Below are 21,716 nucleotides of genomic sequence, written 5' to 3' on the forward strand. Positions count from 1 at the left end.
CTTTGGGGTTTGAAACGTCGACAGAATGAACAAGAAACTGTGGATAATCCGGATCATGACACTACCATTTCACTCTTTCACTTACACCTTATGATTGATGGGTTGGCCTAGGAATTGTTCCTCCCCTTAAGGTTGGAAGCACCTAATTGGGCTTGGCGATAACCCTACCTAATAGGGCTTGGCAATAACCCTCCCATACCTAAGTAAGTAGCTTGCTTAGAAGTCTTAAGCTAGAAAGACATTTGAAGATGAGACTTGTGTAATGTACTTTAATGCCTTATTCCATTAAATATGGCCCACTCTGATGCATTTACAGTTTCAGGTATCTTAATGATGATCTCATTTGATTCCATGAGTTGTGTTAGGTTCTTGCTCTAGGTTTCACTAGCCATCCCTTGAAGTATCTCAACGTGCTTCTTCAGTACTTCAGAGAGATCATCCAACCCACGAGTTGACTCCACTAGAGCAATTACAAGCAACTCATTGCACACTTTGAGAGACATTGGGCCATGTGATGATTCAGTGGCACAAATAATGTCACCCCCTTCCCTTAGCACCTTGGACGCTAAGCATTAGAGTTGGGACGTTGCCTCCAAAGATGTACCCCATGACCCCACAGGACACCCCCAAGACGCCTTTGTACCCTTATTGATGGACGTTGCCCCATGGATGATATTCTAATGATGATGACTCAATGGAACCCCTTTGGAGGGGCATACACACCTTTTGGATTGATGATGTTGCCTCCTTGAGCCATGATGCCACCATACTTGAGCTTGGACATGAGACGTGCATCCAATAGCATGAGGTCATGAAGATGATGGAACATTTGATGTTCTTGATGGTTTCTTAATGATGGAGCACATTCCTTGGACAATGGAGATGACTTGTGGATGATGAGTACCTTTAGAAGTGCCTCTTACACCTCTTCACGAGAGAGAGGCTCATTGGGAGCATGACATCATGATGAGGATGGGCAACTTGTTGCTATGGATGGTTTCTTGATCATGAAGCACCTTCCTTTCACCATGGAGATGGCTTGTTGATGTAGATCACCTTTGCAGGTGCCCCTTGCACCTTTTGATGACAAAGACGCTCCTCAAGAGGACCTAGTATCTAGAGGTATTTTGATCCGTTTCGTCTCGATTCCGATAAGATTAGTGTAGGAGAAGTCTCAAAAAATCAAGATTCTTGAAGACTTGGCCATGTCTAAGTCACAATGGAATGCTCTGGAAAAACTCTAGGACACGACTACTCGACCTTCATCTTCATCTAAGGAAGGATTACATGCCTTCTACCTCAGGTCAAAATTTAGGTAGTGGTGTTGCTTTTCCATCTTTTGTTTCCCATTTGACTCCATGCCCCTTGAATTCCTTTGTCAATGTATGAAAAGGTTTGACACCAATCCCTAGAATCAGGGCATTGGTTAGCATATCTTTATCGGACAACACCCCCCCCCCCCACAACCATTCAAGTCCCTTGCCCTTTTGACTCTTCTACTTCTATTATTTGGGAAGCCTTACCTCCTCAAATCTAGACACTCTGCTCAACACTCTAGCAAGTTAGGTAAGGACTTGTTATTGGGTAGGGGGCCCAAAAAGGCAAGTCAAAAGTTACACATTGGCATTGCAGAAGAAATGGCATCAAAAGAGATACATAGGGGTAGACAGAATCTCATCTCAGCGATACTTAGAGCCAAGAAGTACCCCTCAAATCGTTCCCCCATGAAATTCCTATCTATGCACGCGAGGGTGTTGGGAGGGAAACCCTTAAGAAATTGTCAAAAGTTGATGTTCTAGATGTGTTTTTACTTCAATAGACCATGGGTTGAGCTTATGGCATTATTAAATCACTTAAAAATCATGTCAATGGTTGGCAGTTCATTGGCATTGACTCTTTTGGGTCATCAAGTGGACTAATTATAAGCTTTCGGGAAACTCTAATGTGGTGTTTTTCCTTTGTAATTCCATCAGGGTTGGTACTTGTAGTCTACAGCTGAGAGTTAGACCTAGACTTTCATATTTTGAATCTTTACAGTCCATATAATGAAAAGGAGCACGTCTTGGGACCTGTTATTCTCACCTGATTGTTTGAAGATTGATAACCTTATTATTAATGAATATCTCAATTTTGCAGTTGGCAGTGGTGAAATATGGGGCTCCCGTGCCAAGGAGGATACATTGGCACACTATTTTGTAGATTCTCTAGAATGATCTAGATGGGTAGACTTGAAACCTGTTGAGGTTATTCCCACTTGGTCAAACAATATAATAGGGGATGCATCAGTTTCTAAGAGATTAGACAAATTCCTTGCCCGTCAAGATCTTATTCCGAAAATTGGACAATACCGAACATGGGTTGGAAAGGATCGCATTTTAGATCATCTACCCATCTATTTGGAAGTGGGTAATAGCATAGTGACGCTAATTGGATAGATTTGATTATAGTGAGACTATTTCAATTGAACAAATGTCCCATCTTAGTCACCTAGTTCAAATTCAATTCACCAAAAAATCAACAGTGAAAATTATTGTAATAAAATTTGACATTAAATTCAACATACTACAAAATTTTAAAAATATAAACATATATGTAATAAATGGCACAAGCTTACAAGTTATGGACTGCCTTAGTTCCTTTTCTAGGATAAATGACAATCCACGAGGTTCGATTCTAGGGTGTTGCAAGAAAACCCTTCTTAGAACATTTGCAGAGCTCCTACTTGTAATGTTCAATATGGATTAATTGTTGGAAAATCAGGAGGCCTGTAGTTTAATTTAGATTTTCCTTTCATAGTAATTGCTTGTGAAATTTGTTAGCTTCTTTAATTAATCTTTATTTTGTTTCTTTCATCAAACAATTACCATAACATGAACATGAAGATCACTTAAACAAAAGACTAAAAAATATAGGCTCCAAGCCAGGGCAAAACCCCTCCAAGCGGAAAACCCAGAAAATTCTCTTCTTATAGAATCAAATCAAATGAGATGTCCAATATCCATGACCACAGAAAACTTCCACCTCTAGATGCCAAGTTAAACCTTCCTTCTTTCCAATGGATCCATCAACAAGAGACCAGCACAAGAGATGGACGAAGACATATCTTCCACAAACTCTAGCTCAAGAAGATATCCTTTCTTTCAGACTTCGGCCCTTCACTTCTTCTCTGCCCTTTCTGCAATATTTCAGACCACAATCCTCCAAGTGTGTGTGTCCAAATGAGCTCCATCTTTCCTCTAACTATACAATCCAAAGGGGTGCAAATAGACATATCCATTGGGACAGGGCCGACTTGACATGTAGGCCGACTTAACATCTAGAGGGGTTTTTGACCCAAGGTTTTTGACCCAAAACCACATATTTGAAAAGTCTTTTTCTTTTTCTTTTACAATAGGTCCAAAATAGGACTTTGACTCTTTGACTCAAAAACCTAGAACAACGAAGAACATGCTTGTCTAGAAAAATAACAATAATTTTTATTTTTCCTTTTCTTTTCCTTTCTACATAGAATACATAATGGTACAAATTATGAAGACCGAACTTAGTTACATTCTCCAACACTCCCTCTTAACTAGGGAGGTATTCATAATTGTACACCCAATACATGGATACTCTCAAACTGAAATATTCTCATAAGAAGAGTTGGATTGATAAGCCATCTTTAAGCATCAACATCATAACCAGCATTGTCAACATAGCAAGGCCTTGACTAACAAGCTCTATATTTCCACAAGATCAAAGCACAATGTTGGTAGGTTTTACGTGAGACACCACACTACCTCTTAAGGCACATACCCCATCCGGATGTTCACTAGATATGTCCTTTTAGGACTATTCTTATCTTGGATTCCCAATCCTCGAAAAATATCAGTCCTCTTCGAACACTCCTGTCTTGGATAGTTGTCTAATCCTCAAAGAGTGTCGGTCCACAAGACTACTTCCTATCTTGGATTCCCAATCCTCAAGGAGTACAAGTCTTAGATGCTTACCCAATCCTCTAGACCCCATTCTCCCTCCATGGCCTTCACTAGACGTACGGTTGTTAGCCCTGGCCTAGTGCATGACTCCTGAAGGTGAAAATATAATGTCCATCGTCACTCCCTCTCAACTAGGGAGGAGATCTTCATTCCCTCTCAATCAGGGAATAAATCCTTGTTCCTTAAACGTTTAAGGAGACTTCTTACTCCCTCTCAATCATAGAAAAGATTACTTACTTCCTTTCAATTGGGAAGTCATAACCACAAGCTCTTTAGCTTGTCTTCATCAATACAACAGCTACTAGTTCTTCATGGAGATATTCAAGTAGCTGCGTGGCTCCTCCTTTTCCTTTATGTCTCATCATATAGAGCTTTTATCTTTCTGGAGCCAATTTGCTATAGGGTTTACGCCATCAATCTTTCACATCACTTTCCTCTGGTCATCATCAGCGGAGGCATTATATTGCGCTAATTGAAGTAGTGCTAATGATGGATCCCTCTAATCATGAAAGTGATCTTCATTGTCATCGAAACATAAACATCATGTTATCCTTTTGAAATTGCTACCTCTCAATCCCAAGATGATGTAGACATCTTGACCACATAATCTTCCAAGGATTATCAAAGCCATTCACTCAATCCATGTATTCAATGAATTGAGTTCAAAATAAATACTTGTCTCAATTGTCATTATGCATTTCCGCAACATTCTTTTAGGTAGTAAAACCATATACCAACCAGATAACCAATACCAAAACATCAATATCATAGTTACCTCAACATGATGGCCTTATGTCAAGATATCAGATTCTGCTTACTTGATTCCTTTGTGATCAACATCCTTCCGCATATTATACAAAAATCCTTCTCCATGCTTTTCATTCTACAATCAAAGTGCCAATGGAATGATCTAATCAACAAGATACAATATCTTCTTCCTTGGAGTTGTCATTTTCAACTCTCTCTCTCTTTCTTCAAGAGACCATATTTGATGTTGATCAATATCATCAAACGAACTCTTCTTCCAGCCTCTTCACATGCTTTTGCAATATGTCCTACCAGGGAGCCAAGTCATATCCCAAGTAGATCATCAATATCAGAGTTGTTAAATTATAATAGCCTCTTAGATAAGGTGTCAAATTCTGCTATTTGCTCTCTCTGAAATCAACACTCTTTTGCATGTTCTATCTTCGTATTGCAACAAGATTATATTTCATCTTTCAATCATCAATGTGCTTTTGGAATGAAACCATTAGCTGAAAGCTTCAACATCATGTCCATAAAGGTCCTTACAATTCCCTCTTTCCATCATGCTCATTATTTTCAAGGAGTCATCAACAAGCACGAGTGTTGCTTTGCTTTGTTCTTCCATTCTTCTCATCTTGCTTCCATAATTCTATGCTTGTGGTTCCAACAAGTACAACCAAGCAAAACAGACAAATACAAAAGCATGATGTCAATTCTGTCAATCTAGGGTTTCCATGGTTTCTTAGAGGATATACGTCTAGGGTTCTAGTTATAAATCCTATATTTCTTGATCTAACCCTTGATAAGGTTTTTACTTTAAGGGGAAACGTCAGCTCTAGGGATTTGATTTCAAATCCTAGGTTTTACCCAATTCAACCCTTGCTAGGGTTTTACCATATACCCTAGATTATCCTTTCAAAATTTTGAATTTGCAAACCCTAGATGTTATTTCCAAAGAGTTGGGGCTTCTTTGAAGGGAATAACTAGTTAGGGTTAGGGTTTTCATTTCTAGGGTTAATTCAATCTAGGGTTTAGAAAGCCTAAATACCAACCTACAAACCCTAGACTGCAAAACCCTAAAGACTTTACAGACCCTCTATAATGAGTATAATCACAATCTTATAACATGGAATGCACATAAAAATGAAACATACCTCTTACCATGTCTTCCAAAGATTCGGTCCTTCAATTCTTCAACACAAGTGCCCCAAATTTTTGCCCTTCTTGCAAGGATACAATCCATATAGATATTTTGCAATCTATATAGGCTAATTAGGTTGTCATTCTGTCAACTTAAGCCATAGAGTACGATAGTTATCCTTCCAACATTCAAGTTGGAGCCACAGGGAGACATTGCGTCCCTTTCAGCAACTATGATCCAATCCTAAACATTTTCAAGTTGGTCTTGTATACATAATGGTCATCATATTATTTGTTGTCCATCAACCATTATTTATAATTGTCGAGCCATATAGTACTATCATCAAATTCTTACAATCATAGTTGCATTGTCATCTCAACTCATTTCTCAGGGTCACTGTTATAAGGTTTTTTGCCTTTACTATAATGTCAGTCATTCAAAAACTGTTACTGACATTTCATTACCATTGTTCACAAGTCTTGGTCAAGGTAATACACTCCAGAATTCCTTCGAATCCAAATCTAAGGTCAAGTTCCTAGTTGGAGTATGTCCTTCTATGTATATAACATTGTTATTGTTATTTTAAACACTGTAACATTCATTGAAATTTCATGGTCAATATGCTTCATAAACCATTATGTGCCAATGGTCATGCTAAGCAAAGTCACATAGCTTTAAGTCACTATGTAACATGACCACATTTATTGTTGATGCCACAAACCTTCAAAATATAGAGCGAAATCACTGTATAGAACCATTCATGTAGCAAACCATGATTCAGATCTAATGCGGGCCATTGTAAAGCAACCTTAGTAAACAAGCCATTGCATGAGACAAAATCATTGATTAGTAGCAAAAGCGAGCCCAGAACTAGCATATTGAGCTGTTGAACATCGTGCGAGACACCATAGGTGTGAACGACTCGCCACTGAATTTTGTTAACAAACCATAAAGGCATAGCACGATCGAAATGTGAATGCGAGCCTTTCAATAGAATGTTTGTCATTCACTGTGTATGTAATGTCGTTTTCAGACCATCTGCAAACCATTGTAATCATAGTTGACACAAATATAATCCTAAGCCTTTTCATATTCGAGCCATTAACAATGACCACAGGTCACAGTATGACCGATGCCATCGTGTCACAGAGATATAGGAACCATCATCATAGTTGAGACAGATCCAATGCATCACGAACATATAGCATGTCCATGCCACTGCCCACAGCGAATTCATGCCACAATGAGGATGCTGCAAAGTTATGCTAGCCCTAGATTATAAAAAACGAGCCTTCAATCATAACTTATCCATATTATATATAGTGCAGACCACATAAAAATATCATAGATGTGATGTCACAGTTTTTGGAATAGATGCGATGATACTATATATAATTATATGTAATGTCTCTGTCAGGTCATGGAGTAGTGCGAACAATTACAGGTATGAATAGTGAGCCATAGTTCATTGTAATGTTCTCGAGTATGCAGCATTAAATCCATAAATAGAACAACCCACAGTGAACTATAAGAGTGATACGAGTCACTGTTTACCCAGAAGAACAATCGAGTCACAAAAGTAAACTTTCGCATCAAAATTGAGATTAGGGTTTATTTATATGCCCATAATCTTGATCCACTCGTCACAGAAATCGATACCAAGAAAAGACTTCGATCCAAAGCCAAACTTAGTGTGATCTTCAAGCTTCCTTGTACAAACCTCAGCTTTGAAACCATGTTGGAAAATCGGGAGGACTATAGTTTAGTTTAGATTTTTTTTTGGTAATCACTTGTGAAATTTGTTAGCTTCTTTAATTAATCTTTATTTGATTCTTTCATCAAACAATTACCATAACATGAACATGAAGATCACCGAAATAAAAGAACACAAGATATAGGCTCCAAGCCAGGGGAAAACCCAGAAAAATCTCTTATTATAAAATCAAATCAAATCAAATATCCGAGACCCATGACCACAGAAAACTTCCACCGCTAGATGCCAAGTCAAACCTTCCTTCTTTCCAGTAGATCCATCAGCAAGAGACCAACAATAAGAGATATACCAATACAAATCTTCCACAAACTCTAGCTCAAGAAGATATCCTTTCTTTTAGACTTCGGCCCTTCACTTCTTTTCTGCCCTTTCCACGATATTTCAGACCACAATCCTCCAAGTGTGTGTGTCCAAATGAGCTCCATCTTTCCTCCATTTATACAGTCCAGAGGAGTGTGAATCGACATGTCCATTGAGGCAAGGCCAACTTGACACCTAGAGCGGTTTTTGACCCAAAATAAAATATTTGAAATTTCTTTTTCTTTTTCTTTTACAATAGGTCCAAAATAGGACTTTGACTCTTTTACTCAAAAACCTAGAAGCACAAAGAACATGCTTGTCTAGAAAAATAATAATAATTTTCTTTTCCTTTTCTTTTGCTTTTTACATAAAATACATTATGGTACAAATTATGAAGTCCGAGCTTAGTTACATTCTCCAACATTAATTGCCCAAGGAAAGACGGATTAGCCTATCCAACTCTGTAGGCTATAGTCATTAATAATGGGGGAAACACATTATCCAATACTTTGGGGCAACATTGGATAAATTTTGGGGTAGTTAGAGCAAAAAAGCCCAAATTGGGGGCTTCACTTGTAACCCCTCACATTAATTTAAGGATGAGAACCCCCACAAGGAAATCTACAAATTAAGGAGAGTTGGAATCATTTTATCATCATCGAATTGGATTAAATTGTCTCTGTTTTCTTTGAGCTTGAGACTCTAAGGGTTTTAAAACCCCCCCTTCTTGATTAGTTGCGATGGAGGTGATCCCACCCTAGCTAATCCTCTGTCTAGTTTCAGTGGAGGTGATCTCAACCTAGCTAGACACCTCCTTTTTCTTTGTTTTGGTACCGAGAAGCTCAGATTTGTCGGCATTGCAAGGAAGAAGGATTTGGTGGTTATCATCCTATTGATTCAAGAATAGTGAAGGGCATTTCTAGGTTACGTCTGGCCTCTTGAAATTCGACTTAAACTATGGGAATACCTTTCTGAGGCACCAAAGTTTGAGTTTGGACAGTCGCAGGCCACAGGGCCATAGAGCCACGGCCGCAAGGTCGTAGGGCCACAGACCGCAAGACAGCAAGATTCCTTGAAGACATTATTCCAGTCATAGTCACAACACTCTTAGTCTTTGGGTTCCGCTTGGCCATAAAGGAACTTGAGGTTACACAACGTGTCTTTGGGTTACGCTTGGCCACAAAGACCTAAGGTTACACAACGTGAGCCAAGGTAGCAAGGCCCTCAAGAAAGAAAGAAAGAAAGAAATTATTTTTAACGTCCATGAGGCTAAAGATAGCCTATGGGACAAATTGTTGCGCCCTATGATTCTTGTATTCAGCCCTTTTCTAATAAAGCCTCAGGATGAGCACTCGCCGAATAAATTATCCCAAGAGCTAGCTGCCACAATATCTGCATAATTGTCCTTGCTGTCTTTGAAGGCCTCACATTCTAAAATGAAATGTTTTTTCTGTTTCCACTTTTCCGAAAAAGAAAAAGTATACATACTTTTTTCCCAAACTTCTTTTGGCCTTTTCCAGTGCCCTATTTCACAACAGAGTTGATGAGAATTAGTCATTAACTGAGCAATAAGAATTTTGGCTCTCCAAGAAATATTGGCCCCTATGTACGCTTTTTGATGATGATTATGAATGGAATTAAACTCTTCAATATAGTACTTTCTCTTTCTCCCTAGCTCTTGATCCCAAGTACGCTTTTGAAACATATCCATAACAAAAGCCTTTATCTCTTTATTGTTTGTGGGAAACATGTTCAAGTAAATACAACATTTACTAAAACATTTGTTATTTTGCCGCATCCAAGTACTAATGTAAGAAACGAAGGATTCACAGTGGAAGATCATATTAGATTCGTGAGTTCAATAGAGTACAAAGTCTAATTTATTTCTAAGAACAGTGGTAAGTGGATATTAGAAATAGCGGGTTACTGTTGCAACTACATGTAGTGGCCCCAAATAAATGGTTGATATTTTGTAAATGAATTGCAATTGTTGTGGATCAGTACTCATGATATACTGTGGAATACAGACATTATAATTGGGAACTATTCTTGCTGATCTTTGGACAGTTAATCTATAGTTAATCTATAGTAGTCTACAGAGGAATTTATGATTGTTGTTCATCTTTTACATCATTGAGGATACCTACTGTTTTATGGGCAAGTGAATATGTAGTGCTGTTGTGGCATATAACCTTCTTCATAAATTGTTGAAACCCTAGTCAAAATAGAACCCAATGGGCAAGAATTCCCATGGGATATTACACTACTTGTGTACTCATTCATACAGTTCGAACACTAGCTGCATGGACAATGGACGTTGAAGGACAGAAATTGGAAAGAACGATGAAGACCATGGGTGTGGCAGTAAACACAAGGAAGAGCCAAAATCCATGCAGCATAGCTTAGGGTTTGTTTTCCTTGAGTTCAACGAATCGAAGTTGAATTAGTTCGGTTTGGCTTTAGATTCAATTAATTTTGAATTTCAACCCTGAAATTCACTGAATGTGATGACACAAGCAACAAATTAAGTTCCTATTAGATGAGGCAAGGGAGTGGAGATTGAAAAGTAAGACCTTGTGGCTTGAGGCTAGAGATCAAAATACTAAGTACTTTCAAAACTACACCAACAACAGGAATAATTTTAATACTATCTGGAGTTGGTAGATGAGGAGGGTCGTTCAGCAAAAGGATTTGCAGATTTAGCGAATTTGGAGATCAACCATTTTAGCCAATTGTTCAAAGCTCCTATCCATGAGGATATAGGATCCATGCTAAAGGTCCTAGAGGCATTTCTCACATTTGTGGAGGAGGCAAACAAAGTATTATTTCAACCAATGACTTCCAAAGAGCTGTTGGTTATCATAAAATCATTTCAAAAAGGCAAAATTCCGAGGCCCAATGGGTGGACTACGGAGTTTTTTGAAGATTTTTATGACATGGTGGGTGCTGATTTACTAAGAGTGATAGAACAAGTTCGACTTTTAGATAGGATGCCAAGCTGCTACAGTTCTACCTTTATATCACTTATCCCTAAGATAGACTATCCAAAGAAGTTTGGGGATTTCTGGCCCATATCACTGTAATAGTATTTACAATATTATGGCTAAGATTACTGTTGTTCGAGTGAAGCCAATGCTTTTGAAGGTGATTTCTACAGAAAAATTTGTATTTCTAAGACATGGCTGATCCCTGAAGCAATTGAGTCTGCACAAGAAGGGTTTCATTCGATCAAAACTGAGGAAAGACACATTGTTGTGCTGAAATTGGATCTATATTACTGTTGTTCGAGTGAAGCCACTTCTTTCGAAGGTGATTTCTACAGAAAAAATTGTATTTCTAAGATATAGCTGATCCCTGAGGCAATTGAGTCTGCACAAGAAGGGTTTCATTCGATCAAAACTGAGGAAAGACACATTGTTGTGCTGAAATTGGATCTTTTTAAAGCCTGTGATTGAGTATCCTAGACTTTCTTAAAATTTCTGCTTTTACATATTGGGTTTAATCTTCAGATGGTAGATTGGATAATGGGGTGCATTATGTCTTCTTAATTCGCAGTACTAGTCAATGGTGCTAGTTTGAAGTTCTTTGGGCTTTCCAGAGGCCTTATGCAGGGATGTCCCCTTTCGCCTTATTTATTTTTTCTTGTTGCTGAGGGTCTTAGAAAACTTGTAATCAAGGCCAGACACTCTCGTCAGGGGATCTTGATGGGACAAGCCATCTCTCTTACTCATTTACTATTTGTGGATGATGTGCCTTTTTTCTGCTACTGTAACATCTCTGAAGGAGAATGCCTTAATGGAATTATAAAAAAAAACCCATAGTGTCGTTGTAATGTTAGTGATTTTGGAGAACTCTGCTATCTATATTCCGGATTTTGTTGATGGGAACAGTAGATGACTCGTGGAAATACTTGGGTTTCAAACACATTCATTAAACAAAGGGTTCAAATATCTGGGCTACAACATCAAGCCAAACAAATATGGCATTGCGGACTGGAAATGGTTACAGACAAGTGTGGAGGGGAGGAGGCTATCCTGATTTACTGGCATCTTATGGCACTTATATCAAAACATATTCTGAACAGGATTCGGAAGATAGCACTCGATTATTTATGGAAGGGCTCAACAGAATATATGGGGTCCCATCTAGTTAGTTTGGTCTCGCTTAGCACTCCCTAAGGAGCAAGGTGGGTGGGGACTTAAAAATATCTTCAATTTTGGGAAGGCACTGGCAGGCAAATCTTTGTTGGTGTTTATGACAAGAAATAGCTTATGGAGAGAAATTACAATACCCAAATACATATCTCCAAGGTCTATATGGGATTGGATTAGATCCCGGCATAAGATGACTCCTAATTCATCAAATCAATGGAGGGTGATCTCTCGGGCATTTTCAGTGGTAGTGTCATATCTTGCTTGCCAGGTCAGATCTGTTCATAAGGTACATATTGATAAAGATGCTATAGTTCAATGCAATCAGGACATTTTTCTTTGGTCATGTCTCTTTAGGAGTGTGGGATTTGTATATTAAATAGAATAGTGGGGGAGGACCCCATCACAATCTGGTAGCAAGGTTGGGTTACTGCGGATGATTTGTGACTTAATGTGATATGACGTGATCATTGGAAACGTTATATTATTCAAGTAAGCATCGTGCACATCAGGATCAGAGCTAGTAATGATGAGCTGGTGAAGTAAACATTGTGCACATCAGGATCAGAGCCAGTAATGATGAGCTGGTGAAGTAAACATTGTGCACATCACGATCACAGTTAGTAATGATGAGCTGGTGTTGGTCTACAGCCCCTCCGGAGGAATTTATACTGCAAAATTGGGGTATCAATCCTTGAAAGAAAATGAACTGATCGAGGTGAATTGGTGGTTCAAAAAGCTATGGAAGTCTAAAGCACCATTAAAATGCATCTTGATATTTTGGGTGATACTTCAAAACCGGGTACTTACTTGGTCGAGGACGATTCATAGGGGTTTCAAAGGTCCAGGGATATGTATATTTTGCCATGAAGCAGATCAAGGCACTACACATTTATTTGTAAATTGCCCCTTCACAAGAAAACTCTGGCATCAGGTGCAGGCACAGATAACTCAACAAATTTGTGGGATCAATCAATAGTTGAAGCTTGTTACAAATCTTTCATGGAGTGGCCTACTATGAAAAAGTTTTGGGCAGTCCTGTTGGTGGTGGTTTGGTGCATATGATGGCACGCAATAGAAGTGTTTTCGAGGGCAAGTATACAGTTTCTTATATGGTGGCCATACATGCATTATCATGGCTCAATCCCCATAAGGGCAGTGCTTTTCATTCAGATGGGTACAACTCTGAAGGTCCAGTCATCAACCATTCTCGTCCTTGGGGCTTCTATGACAGAGCCAGCCAGGAGGGGGGTCATCACTGTGAGATTGGATTTAAATTATGTTTCTCTGACAATTATAGTAAAACAAATATTGGGGAAGAATGAAATAACAAGGCTGAATCCAATGCTTTATTTTCTTTACTCAAGACTGCACATACAAAAAATATCTGAAGCCTTCAGTTTTTTGGAAACTCAGCCATGTTTATTCATTGGATGCCGGTACAGCACAGGTACTGAGCTTGGGCCTAGAGGCCTTAGCAAATCAACTTAAGGAGATCATAAATGTTTTTCAAGATATCTCATTTACTCATGTTTATAGTTCCTGTGAATTCTGTTGTGTTGGAAGAATTCCAGGAAGATTCCCTTGCTGCTTAGCAGTCCAGTTATTTCATTACGTTTCTGCACTACATGATTCTGGAGGAAGTTTGAATCTAGTCTTGTTAAGAAAAAAAAAAATGTTTTGTATCTGATACACCTTGGAAAGCACAAACTAGAAAGTATATGGAGTAGAAAGGTTGGAAAATGAGGAGGAAAACTTTTTAAAATTTTGATGCGGTTTCACCGCCTACTGAATGTACTTTGAAATTTTGCTGAAATAGAAAGTATGATTTTTTTCCTAGGAAAAAAAAAATGCAACTCTTCAAAATGTAGTCAACCTACTGTTTTAATAGCAAATTATAATTTTGGCCACACGAGGTGAGTTGAGTCATTGAAAGTAAGGCACAGTTACACCCATCAGGGTTCGAAGCCTCTTACATCATGTGGATGTTTGCCAAAAAAGTGGGTCTGTGAACCCCCACAAGGAGGTTGTTGTTCAATGAAAGCCATCATGGTCATTAATTCTGGTCAGGTGGTCAGGGACTCAAATCAGATTTGAACCTGCAACCTATGGCCTCCCCATTGGCAACATGCCTTGGGTGGATGTCTCAACCTAAAGAGGTAAGATCCTTGAAGGTAGACTGTCATTTGGGGAATGCATCACACAACATCACAAAGCCCTGATTTGAAGGCTTCCATCCTGCATTTTTGGAGCTGCCAACCATTCCAATCTCAGGAAAACTACCAAACTTGTCCCTGCATTTTTGGGTACAAAATTCTTTCAAAGCCATGGGAAATGTTATTAGCCAGTTTATTTCAATTTCATGAGAGAGAGAGTTTCATTCTCTTAGTGAAACTTACATCGAACTGGTTTGCAGAAAGGTCTTCCTCAAACAATCATGCTTGAGTATGAACACATTTACTGGAAATGACCTCTGGATTATGAAAGCATCATTTTCAGGTCTAGACACTGTCACATCCATGGTGATTAAGATGCTTCCCACACAAAAAGTAGTTGTCAATGTAATGAATTTATTGCAATAGAAGCCAAGCCATGTCTAGAAAGTAAATAGGAGAAGTACAGCTAGGATGGAAGGTTTAGCCAGGCCATCAGAAAGCTGCTCCAGTAGTCAAAATTATTCCAGAGAAAAACCAGGCTGACATGCCATCCTCAGCAATAGACGAATTTTTATCACTTTCAGAAATCTCAAGATGTTTTAGACTCTACACCCGAGCAAGGAAGAAAATCAGAGATGTTGAAGGAAAAAAAACAAAAATCTAAAAAAGAAAATGGTAACAATAATGAAAAAAAGGCATCCCCTTCAAAAGGGATGCAGGCATCCAAGAAAGTGGAAAGGGAGGGGATCCCAGATAGTCTCTGCTGTAATTATTCAACTTGCCCCCTAGCAAGTTTGAAGAAATTTCTCTGTAACAGTTAAAATTGGGATAACGATCACAACTCCTCTGGTTTGCAAAGAAGCAGTACCACCTTCCCGGTTGCTTTCACTTCCAAAACAAAACCAAGAGAGGAGTTTTTTCCTTCAATTTGAAAAACCTGATTTTGATCTGGAAGCATAAGTTAAGAATAAAAAGACAGATTTTGTCTCAAAGATCCACACAGGCATAAGTGAAAATGCCCATACAAACAGATACGTACATGCCTGTATACACATATTAGAAATATTACTTTAGCCAAAAGCATGCATCAATAGAATTTGTAAAATTGGACGTACAACATTTTATAGGCAAAGATAAAGAAAATGATGGAAATGAACTAAGTTATACCCATGGCAATGAAAAGCTGGCAACTTACTCATCTTCTGCATCAGTGAAGAGTACCCGATTGGCAGTAGCTGTAGGTGGTGGCTTGTGAGGAAATAAGGCAGTGTTAAATAGTGGATTAAACCTTTGCACAACTTTTACAATGTCCTTCGGAACAAGAGCCACAGTTTGCTTTTTTGTACTCTCCACCAATGCAGCAGCCATTGTTTTTTTCTGTTGTGGTTGAGAGGATGAAACCACACTTGTTCCAGATGAAGCCACACCCCTAGCTAACTTCTGAGCTTGTAAACCTGGATCAACTGGAAGAGAAAAGAGTGGCTCCCGTTCACATTGGTTATGGTACTCTCCAAATTCCACATGCCGCTTCCTGTAATCCTGTACAACTGACCAAAGCACTAAAGAGTTTAAGGCACTGTTCAGATTAAGAAAAAAAAATCATGGTATGATAAATATCCATAACAAAGGACTGTATTTATATGGTATTTTTCTAGTAGTTGCAAAAGAAGAGATTGAGTTTGATGCAAATACCAGTTGCAACATCAGTTAAGAAATCTTTGACAAGGCCAACTGGAGCTGCATCTAGTACTGACCATATTGGCCCAGAAATCATAGGAACCCATCCTGACTCCATAACATTTATAACGGAATCTCCTCCAGCTGTGCCAGGATTTTCAGAGCAATTTCCAGGAGTAATCCCTCTATAGGAAGATGGGAAGCTGACATCATTCGCAAGAGATGAAGCAGTTACTATGTTGCTTGGACGAGAGGATTTTGTATTCTGACATGTATTTTGAGCTTCAGAAGTTTCCAGAGGATGAATTCTCTTAATAAAAGGATCTGACAACATTGGCATCGGATGCAATTGGACATTCTCTGATACAGAGGGATGAACATATGGACGACGAAAACAAAAATCTGGAAATGGAGTTTTCTTCCATGACAATACTTCGTCACGTTTATCAACAAACTCAATCAGCATCTTTCGAGCCTCCTGAGCAATCTGCTGCCGAGGAGGATCCAAAATACAGAGAGAAAAGACTTGAATAAGGAGTTGAACATGCTCATAGATCAAACAGTGTAGTTGCCCAATCTGATGGGCCGTAAATCCATTTATAAGATTTGTTTTCTCAATGTGAAACCCATCATGGGATGTTTGGTCAGACATGATAATTTTGCCTTCTGCATAACAAGATCGTGTCTGTGAATTTGTTGTCGAAGGAAGCAAAGGACGAAGTGGTGCCTTTGCAAGCCCGAGAAGCCTATCTTTAGTTTGGAAGGAAGTTCTTTGAGGACTCTTTTTTCTCGTCTCTGGCCTGCGAAAAGTCTCCCAGTGCTTTCTTTTCCTGCCCTTTCCCAAACCTGTTTCATCATCACTTTCCAATGCCTCCTCAATTTCAATCTCAAAGTCTGCATCATTATCCTCATCGTCATCATCCTCATCTTCCTTATTGTGTGCCACTTTATCATTTCCCTCTGAATTTCCCGTCACAGCAGCTAAGAATTTCCTGTATTCTTCCTCATCATCAACATTTTGAAAATAGTCATCTTCATCTGATTCCTGAAGAAATGTCTCCAGTTCATCAAGTGACAAATCAGCCAAAGAGTACCGTGCCCGAGTTCGCTTAAATATTGCATCTTCAACATCTTCATCATCAGTTTGGCATCTCTGTCTTTCGATAATAGACTTCCTTGGACTCTTCAGATCCGGTAAAGCATCCATAGTCTGACCTAGCAACTCTTCTTCTGCTCTATCAGCTAATTTCTTTGCACTTTCATCCGATCCAGAGCCGTCACAGCCATTACTGTCAATACCTTCCCCAATTTCACACTCATGTGCAGGTACCTCACCCTGAGGAGAGCATGTGTCCAATGCATTATTATCCACATCCTCTCTATCCAATCCAGCTGTCGGTCCCTGTTGATTTTCCTCAGGCTGATCACCAGCTTCTTCATTGTTATCTTCCACATTTTCATCTTCATCAATGTCTTCGTCCTCATCCGCAAACTCATCCTCTTCCACATCACTGCCCAATTCCAACCACGCAGTCCCATTTTCCTCACCTTCAAACTGATCATTTGCATCCTCATCCAATCCTTCTTCGTTCTCCGAACTCAAGCTTGACGATGCTTCAGGCGATGGACTGTGCTGCAAAAAAGGATTGAAGTCAAAATCCTCATCCTCGTCTTCATCATCGAGCTCCACTTCTTCCCCCGCAGCTTTTGAAACATTTTGTTCAGGAACAACACCTTCACCACCTTCCTCCATAGTAGAATATGACATAACTTATCTCAGTTATCCCCCTTCAAAATTCTCTTCTCAGCAGTTGTTTGCAACAGAGGAGATGCCTCCATTGCATTCAAGATAGCAGAATTTACATTTCAGAAACCCGGATGGCAATCAAACTTCATCCTTCTTTAACACAACTCCCCGCCTTAATGTATCCAAAAAAGAAGAAGAATAGGAATTGGGCTCCTGCTTTAGGATAGGGAAAACTTAAAATTTAATTTATAAAACTAAACATTATCAAAAACTGCATTCAACCCTATACTATATCTCAAAAAATGGCTCCCATGTTGCGTCCAACAATGAAGAAAACGGAGCTAAAATACTCAAGTCCTGCTTCAGGCTAGGCAAAAGTTTAAATTTCAATTGACAGAAAATATTAAACCCTACACAATGCTAGTAAGAAAATATATACAACAGTAAAACCCAGAGCATGGTCTGAACTGAACAAGAAAAACTCCCACCCTTATCAAGCTCGGGATGCCATTTAAAGACTACTCTGCATTTTAAAACCCGGAAATTTCAATGAGAAGAAATATTTCATTAACAAATTTACTGTTCCAGTCTCCATTGTAATTGAAAAGTGCATTGTACTGTAAATTTTCATTCAGTTAATCAATTAAATAAAACTCACCTGGAAAATGAAACCCTAGATCATATAGAATGAAGGGCGGGAGCTGAAAATGCTTGCGGGAAGCTATTGTGTGCAGAGGTTGTAAGAGCAGCAGGGCAATTGTGAAGGACCTGCGGATCGATCTGGTACAATTCAACGTCCTTCAGCCTAACATTCGTTCGCTCCTCCTCAAAGCAAAGGTGTCTTTATACGTTCATTATTTCCTCCGCTAAATTGAATTCAATTTCTCCTCCGCTTTCGCCCAGGCTTGCTGGAGTTGCGTGTTCCACCACGTGTCAAAATACCACGTAGGACATTAACTATTGGCAAGCGTGCATACAAATGGACACGTCAAGATTTTGTACATTAAGCCATCTAATATTATTATTAAACGTTAAAGATAGATCGCTCAGAACCTTTCCTTCATTTCTTCTACGTGCAGTAACATACCATGATTTTGGATTTTTTTACCTATATTACTAAAAAATAATTGAGATGATGAAACCTTGATATTTTAAAATTCGATGTCTAAATTTAAATATATAACCATGAATAAATACAATTTTATGCATAAAGATCTCAAATATATATAATATAAATATTAATAATAAAAAAATCGATTTATTTTATTATATATATTAAAATAATAATAATTTATATTCATGATACTTTGCAAATTCATATATTAAATAAATATATATATAAATATATATATATATATATATATATATTATAATACATGTTAGAGAAAAATGTATTAGACTTTAGACTTTTGTAATCCAAATTGATTTTGATAAAAATGTGAAACAAATATGTATCTAATTCTTGATTTTAGACTTTTGTGATCTATACTAATTTTGATAATGTCTTTTGAATTAATCACATCATACGGTCAACGTTTCAAACCATCTAAGGAAGGTGAAAAAATAAATCAATCAGAATGTTTAAATAGCAGAGATGCATCTCGTCCCAGAGCTAGTCGTTAGAAAATAGCTGTTAGGAATTAGCCGTTAAAAATTAGTTGAATAAATTTATATATTTATTATCATTTTATTTTGTTTTATTTTACTTTTTATTTTCAATTAAAATAATATTGAATTCAAATTAGTTAAATTAAATTGAATAAGAAATGAATATTTGTAAATATATAATCATAATTAAGTTTAATCTATTTTTATCAAATAGTTTTTAACTAAAATAAATGGTATTCAACAATTAGATTCAAATGTTATTATATTAAAATATTAGAGAATATTTTAATAGTAAGTCGAAGGGGATATATATATAACCATATAAAATAAAAATAATTAATTAAAAATATATATATATAATTGTGAAGAGAGAGCTTCTACTTAACTTCCAGCCATCGTCCCTATTAAGATTAATAGCACGCTTTTCAATCTCAATGGCCTCCCTAAGCTTCCTATGATGGAAGTGATCAACCCTAGCAATGACCCGAGAATCCTTAATGCAGACATGGTTTTTGGATTTCATCGCATGCTCAGCTAAAGCTGAGGAACGGGAACAGTTGTGCTTAATATTTGTTGCATGTTCTTGGATTCTTTGGTTAATGGAGCAACTAGTTTCCCCAATGTAGGGAATCCCACATGAACATGGGATGGAGTAGACTCATTTCATGTCTTTAGGGTTTACGGGGTCTTTGACAGATCTAAGAGAATTTCTGATGGTATTAAGGGGTTTGAAGGTAGCAAAAACTTTGTTCTTTTTTAGAATATGAGAAATCTTATCAGTGGTCCCCTCGATAAAGGGAAGTTGAACACTAGACATTATATCATCACGAGAAGGTTTAACAATGTGAAAATTATATAATATAAATATTATTATTAATAATGAGTATAGATTTATTTTACATTGGAATTTAATAAACATTGAGAAGAATCAAATATTTTGGGAGGTACAGATTTTATATTAAGAAAAAGATTTGCATCTTAAAATATCTCATCGTTTTTACTTTTAATAGATTCAATATTAAAACAAATGTATATTAATATAGTATAAATGAGCTTTGCAAGGAACCTTACAATGAGGGTTTTTATGGCAGATGTTCTACGGCGAAAGGTTTTGTTTATGCACTGAGGTTAATAGAACATTGTCAGGTAAATCTTGAAGCCCTATTATCCCTACTGCTAGCAGTTTTCTCTGTCAGCATCGGATGCATGGAGGAATTAGTGGATTTTCCGCTAGTGTCAGACGACTATTTTCCCTGTTGGGTAGATATTCCACCTCGGACACAAGCAGACATGGACGGGAGGACAACTAGCATTTTGATTCCAAGAGATAGCATGTCACCTCACTCATGGGAGCCTGGTATGCTTATCGTCTCTTTCGCTCCCTTTCATATTAGCTCTAGTGAATTTTTTGGGGTTTCGACCACCCCTCCTGTGATCTTTTCTCCGAGAGGTCTTAGTGAACTGGGCTATGTGCTGAATAGTTATATTCAACTAGGATTCTCTCAGGGCAATGATTTTAGTGTGCCCTCGGGAGGGCTTCAAAGAGGGGGTCTTTTCCCAAATGAGGGGGTTTATGATGAACTAGGGTTTTCTCACTCATGGGGTTTGGTTGTAAATTGTCTTTCGAGAGTCTTTGATTATGCTGTTGTTTATAAAGCAGCTTTGGGTCAAATTTATTTCGCAGGTTTTAAAGGAATTTTATGTGGTCAGCCAAAACCCCCTCTCGCGATATATGCAACTAATGGTGATAAGCTAGACAACAAAAGGGACGAACAAGTTCTGACACGGGAAACCCTAAATAGGAAAATCTCAGAAGGAAACCATTCTACAAGGAAATGGAGGGAAAAAAATGTGCCAAACTAAAGACTAAGGATACAAACATGGTGCTCGAAGAGGATGTGCAGATGGGGAAAGTTATGGAAATCTCGAATAAAGTCATTGTGGGCAGGGCCAAAGGAAGGTATTTTGCAATTGAATTCCTTCAGGATTGGATGGAGAAAGAATGGGGTAAAGAGTTGTCTAAAACCCCTAAGGTTTGCACTCTAACTCTCAGATTGTTCATGATGAAGTTCAATATGGCAGAAGCAACAAATTGGGCGATTATCAAACCCTGGTGCATTAACTCAACATTGGTTCTATTAAAAAAATGGACCCTTCTCTTCAATGCCAGCAAGGAGAAGCTTGGAAACACGTTAGATTGGTTAAGACTTCATGGCTTACCTCCACATGGACATATTCAGGCATATTGGGAACAAACTAGGTGTTGAAAAGTGTGCAACAAGAAATGCTTGTTGAGAGTGCAACAAGATGATGGAGCTTAGTGAAAAGAGTCGCCTTCACTAAGTGGGCCCGCAGGCTATTTTTGGCGCAAGTCTATGTCTATTTTTAGACATATGGATCATGTCTATGGATTGCAGGTTGATGTTTATGGATGATTG

The 21,716-nt window shown here is 38.1% G+C and overlaps 1 protein-coding gene across 5 annotated transcripts in view; it reads right to left on the reverse strand.

Moving 5' to 3' along the window:
* DUO3 (Homeodomain-like superfamily protein) overlaps positions 1–18,549 on the reverse strand; it is a 208,554-nt gene extending 190,005 nt beyond the window's left edge. For 2 of the 5 annotated variants that reach the window (XM_089450127.1, XM_089450126.1), the window contains exons 1-3: positions 18,329–18,548; positions 15,939–17,883; positions 15,442–15,793 (exon numbers count right to left, since the gene is read on the reverse strand). In XM_089450127.1, coding sequence (XP_089306253.1) covers positions 15,442–15,793; positions 15,939–17,691 — 2,105 coding nt within the window. In that variant the 5' untranslated portion in view covers positions 17,692–17,883; positions 18,329–18,548. Of the gene's footprint in view, positions 1–15,441; positions 15,794–15,938; positions 17,887–18,328 lie in introns of all 5 variants that reach the window. The other 3 variants (XM_089450125.1, XM_089450123.1, XM_089450124.1) reach the window with 3 other exon arrangements.
* Between the last annotated feature and the right edge of the window lie 3,167 nt (positions 18,550–21,716).

Source organism: Pinus tabuliformis, chromosome X (genome assembly GCF_031772625.1).
Source record: "Pinus tabuliformis cultivar Carrire ecotype Pingquan chromosome X, CPIR1, whole genome shotgun sequence".
Taxonomy (NCBI): domain Eukaryota; kingdom Viridiplantae; phylum Streptophyta; class Pinopsida; order Pinales; family Pinaceae; genus Pinus; species Pinus tabuliformis.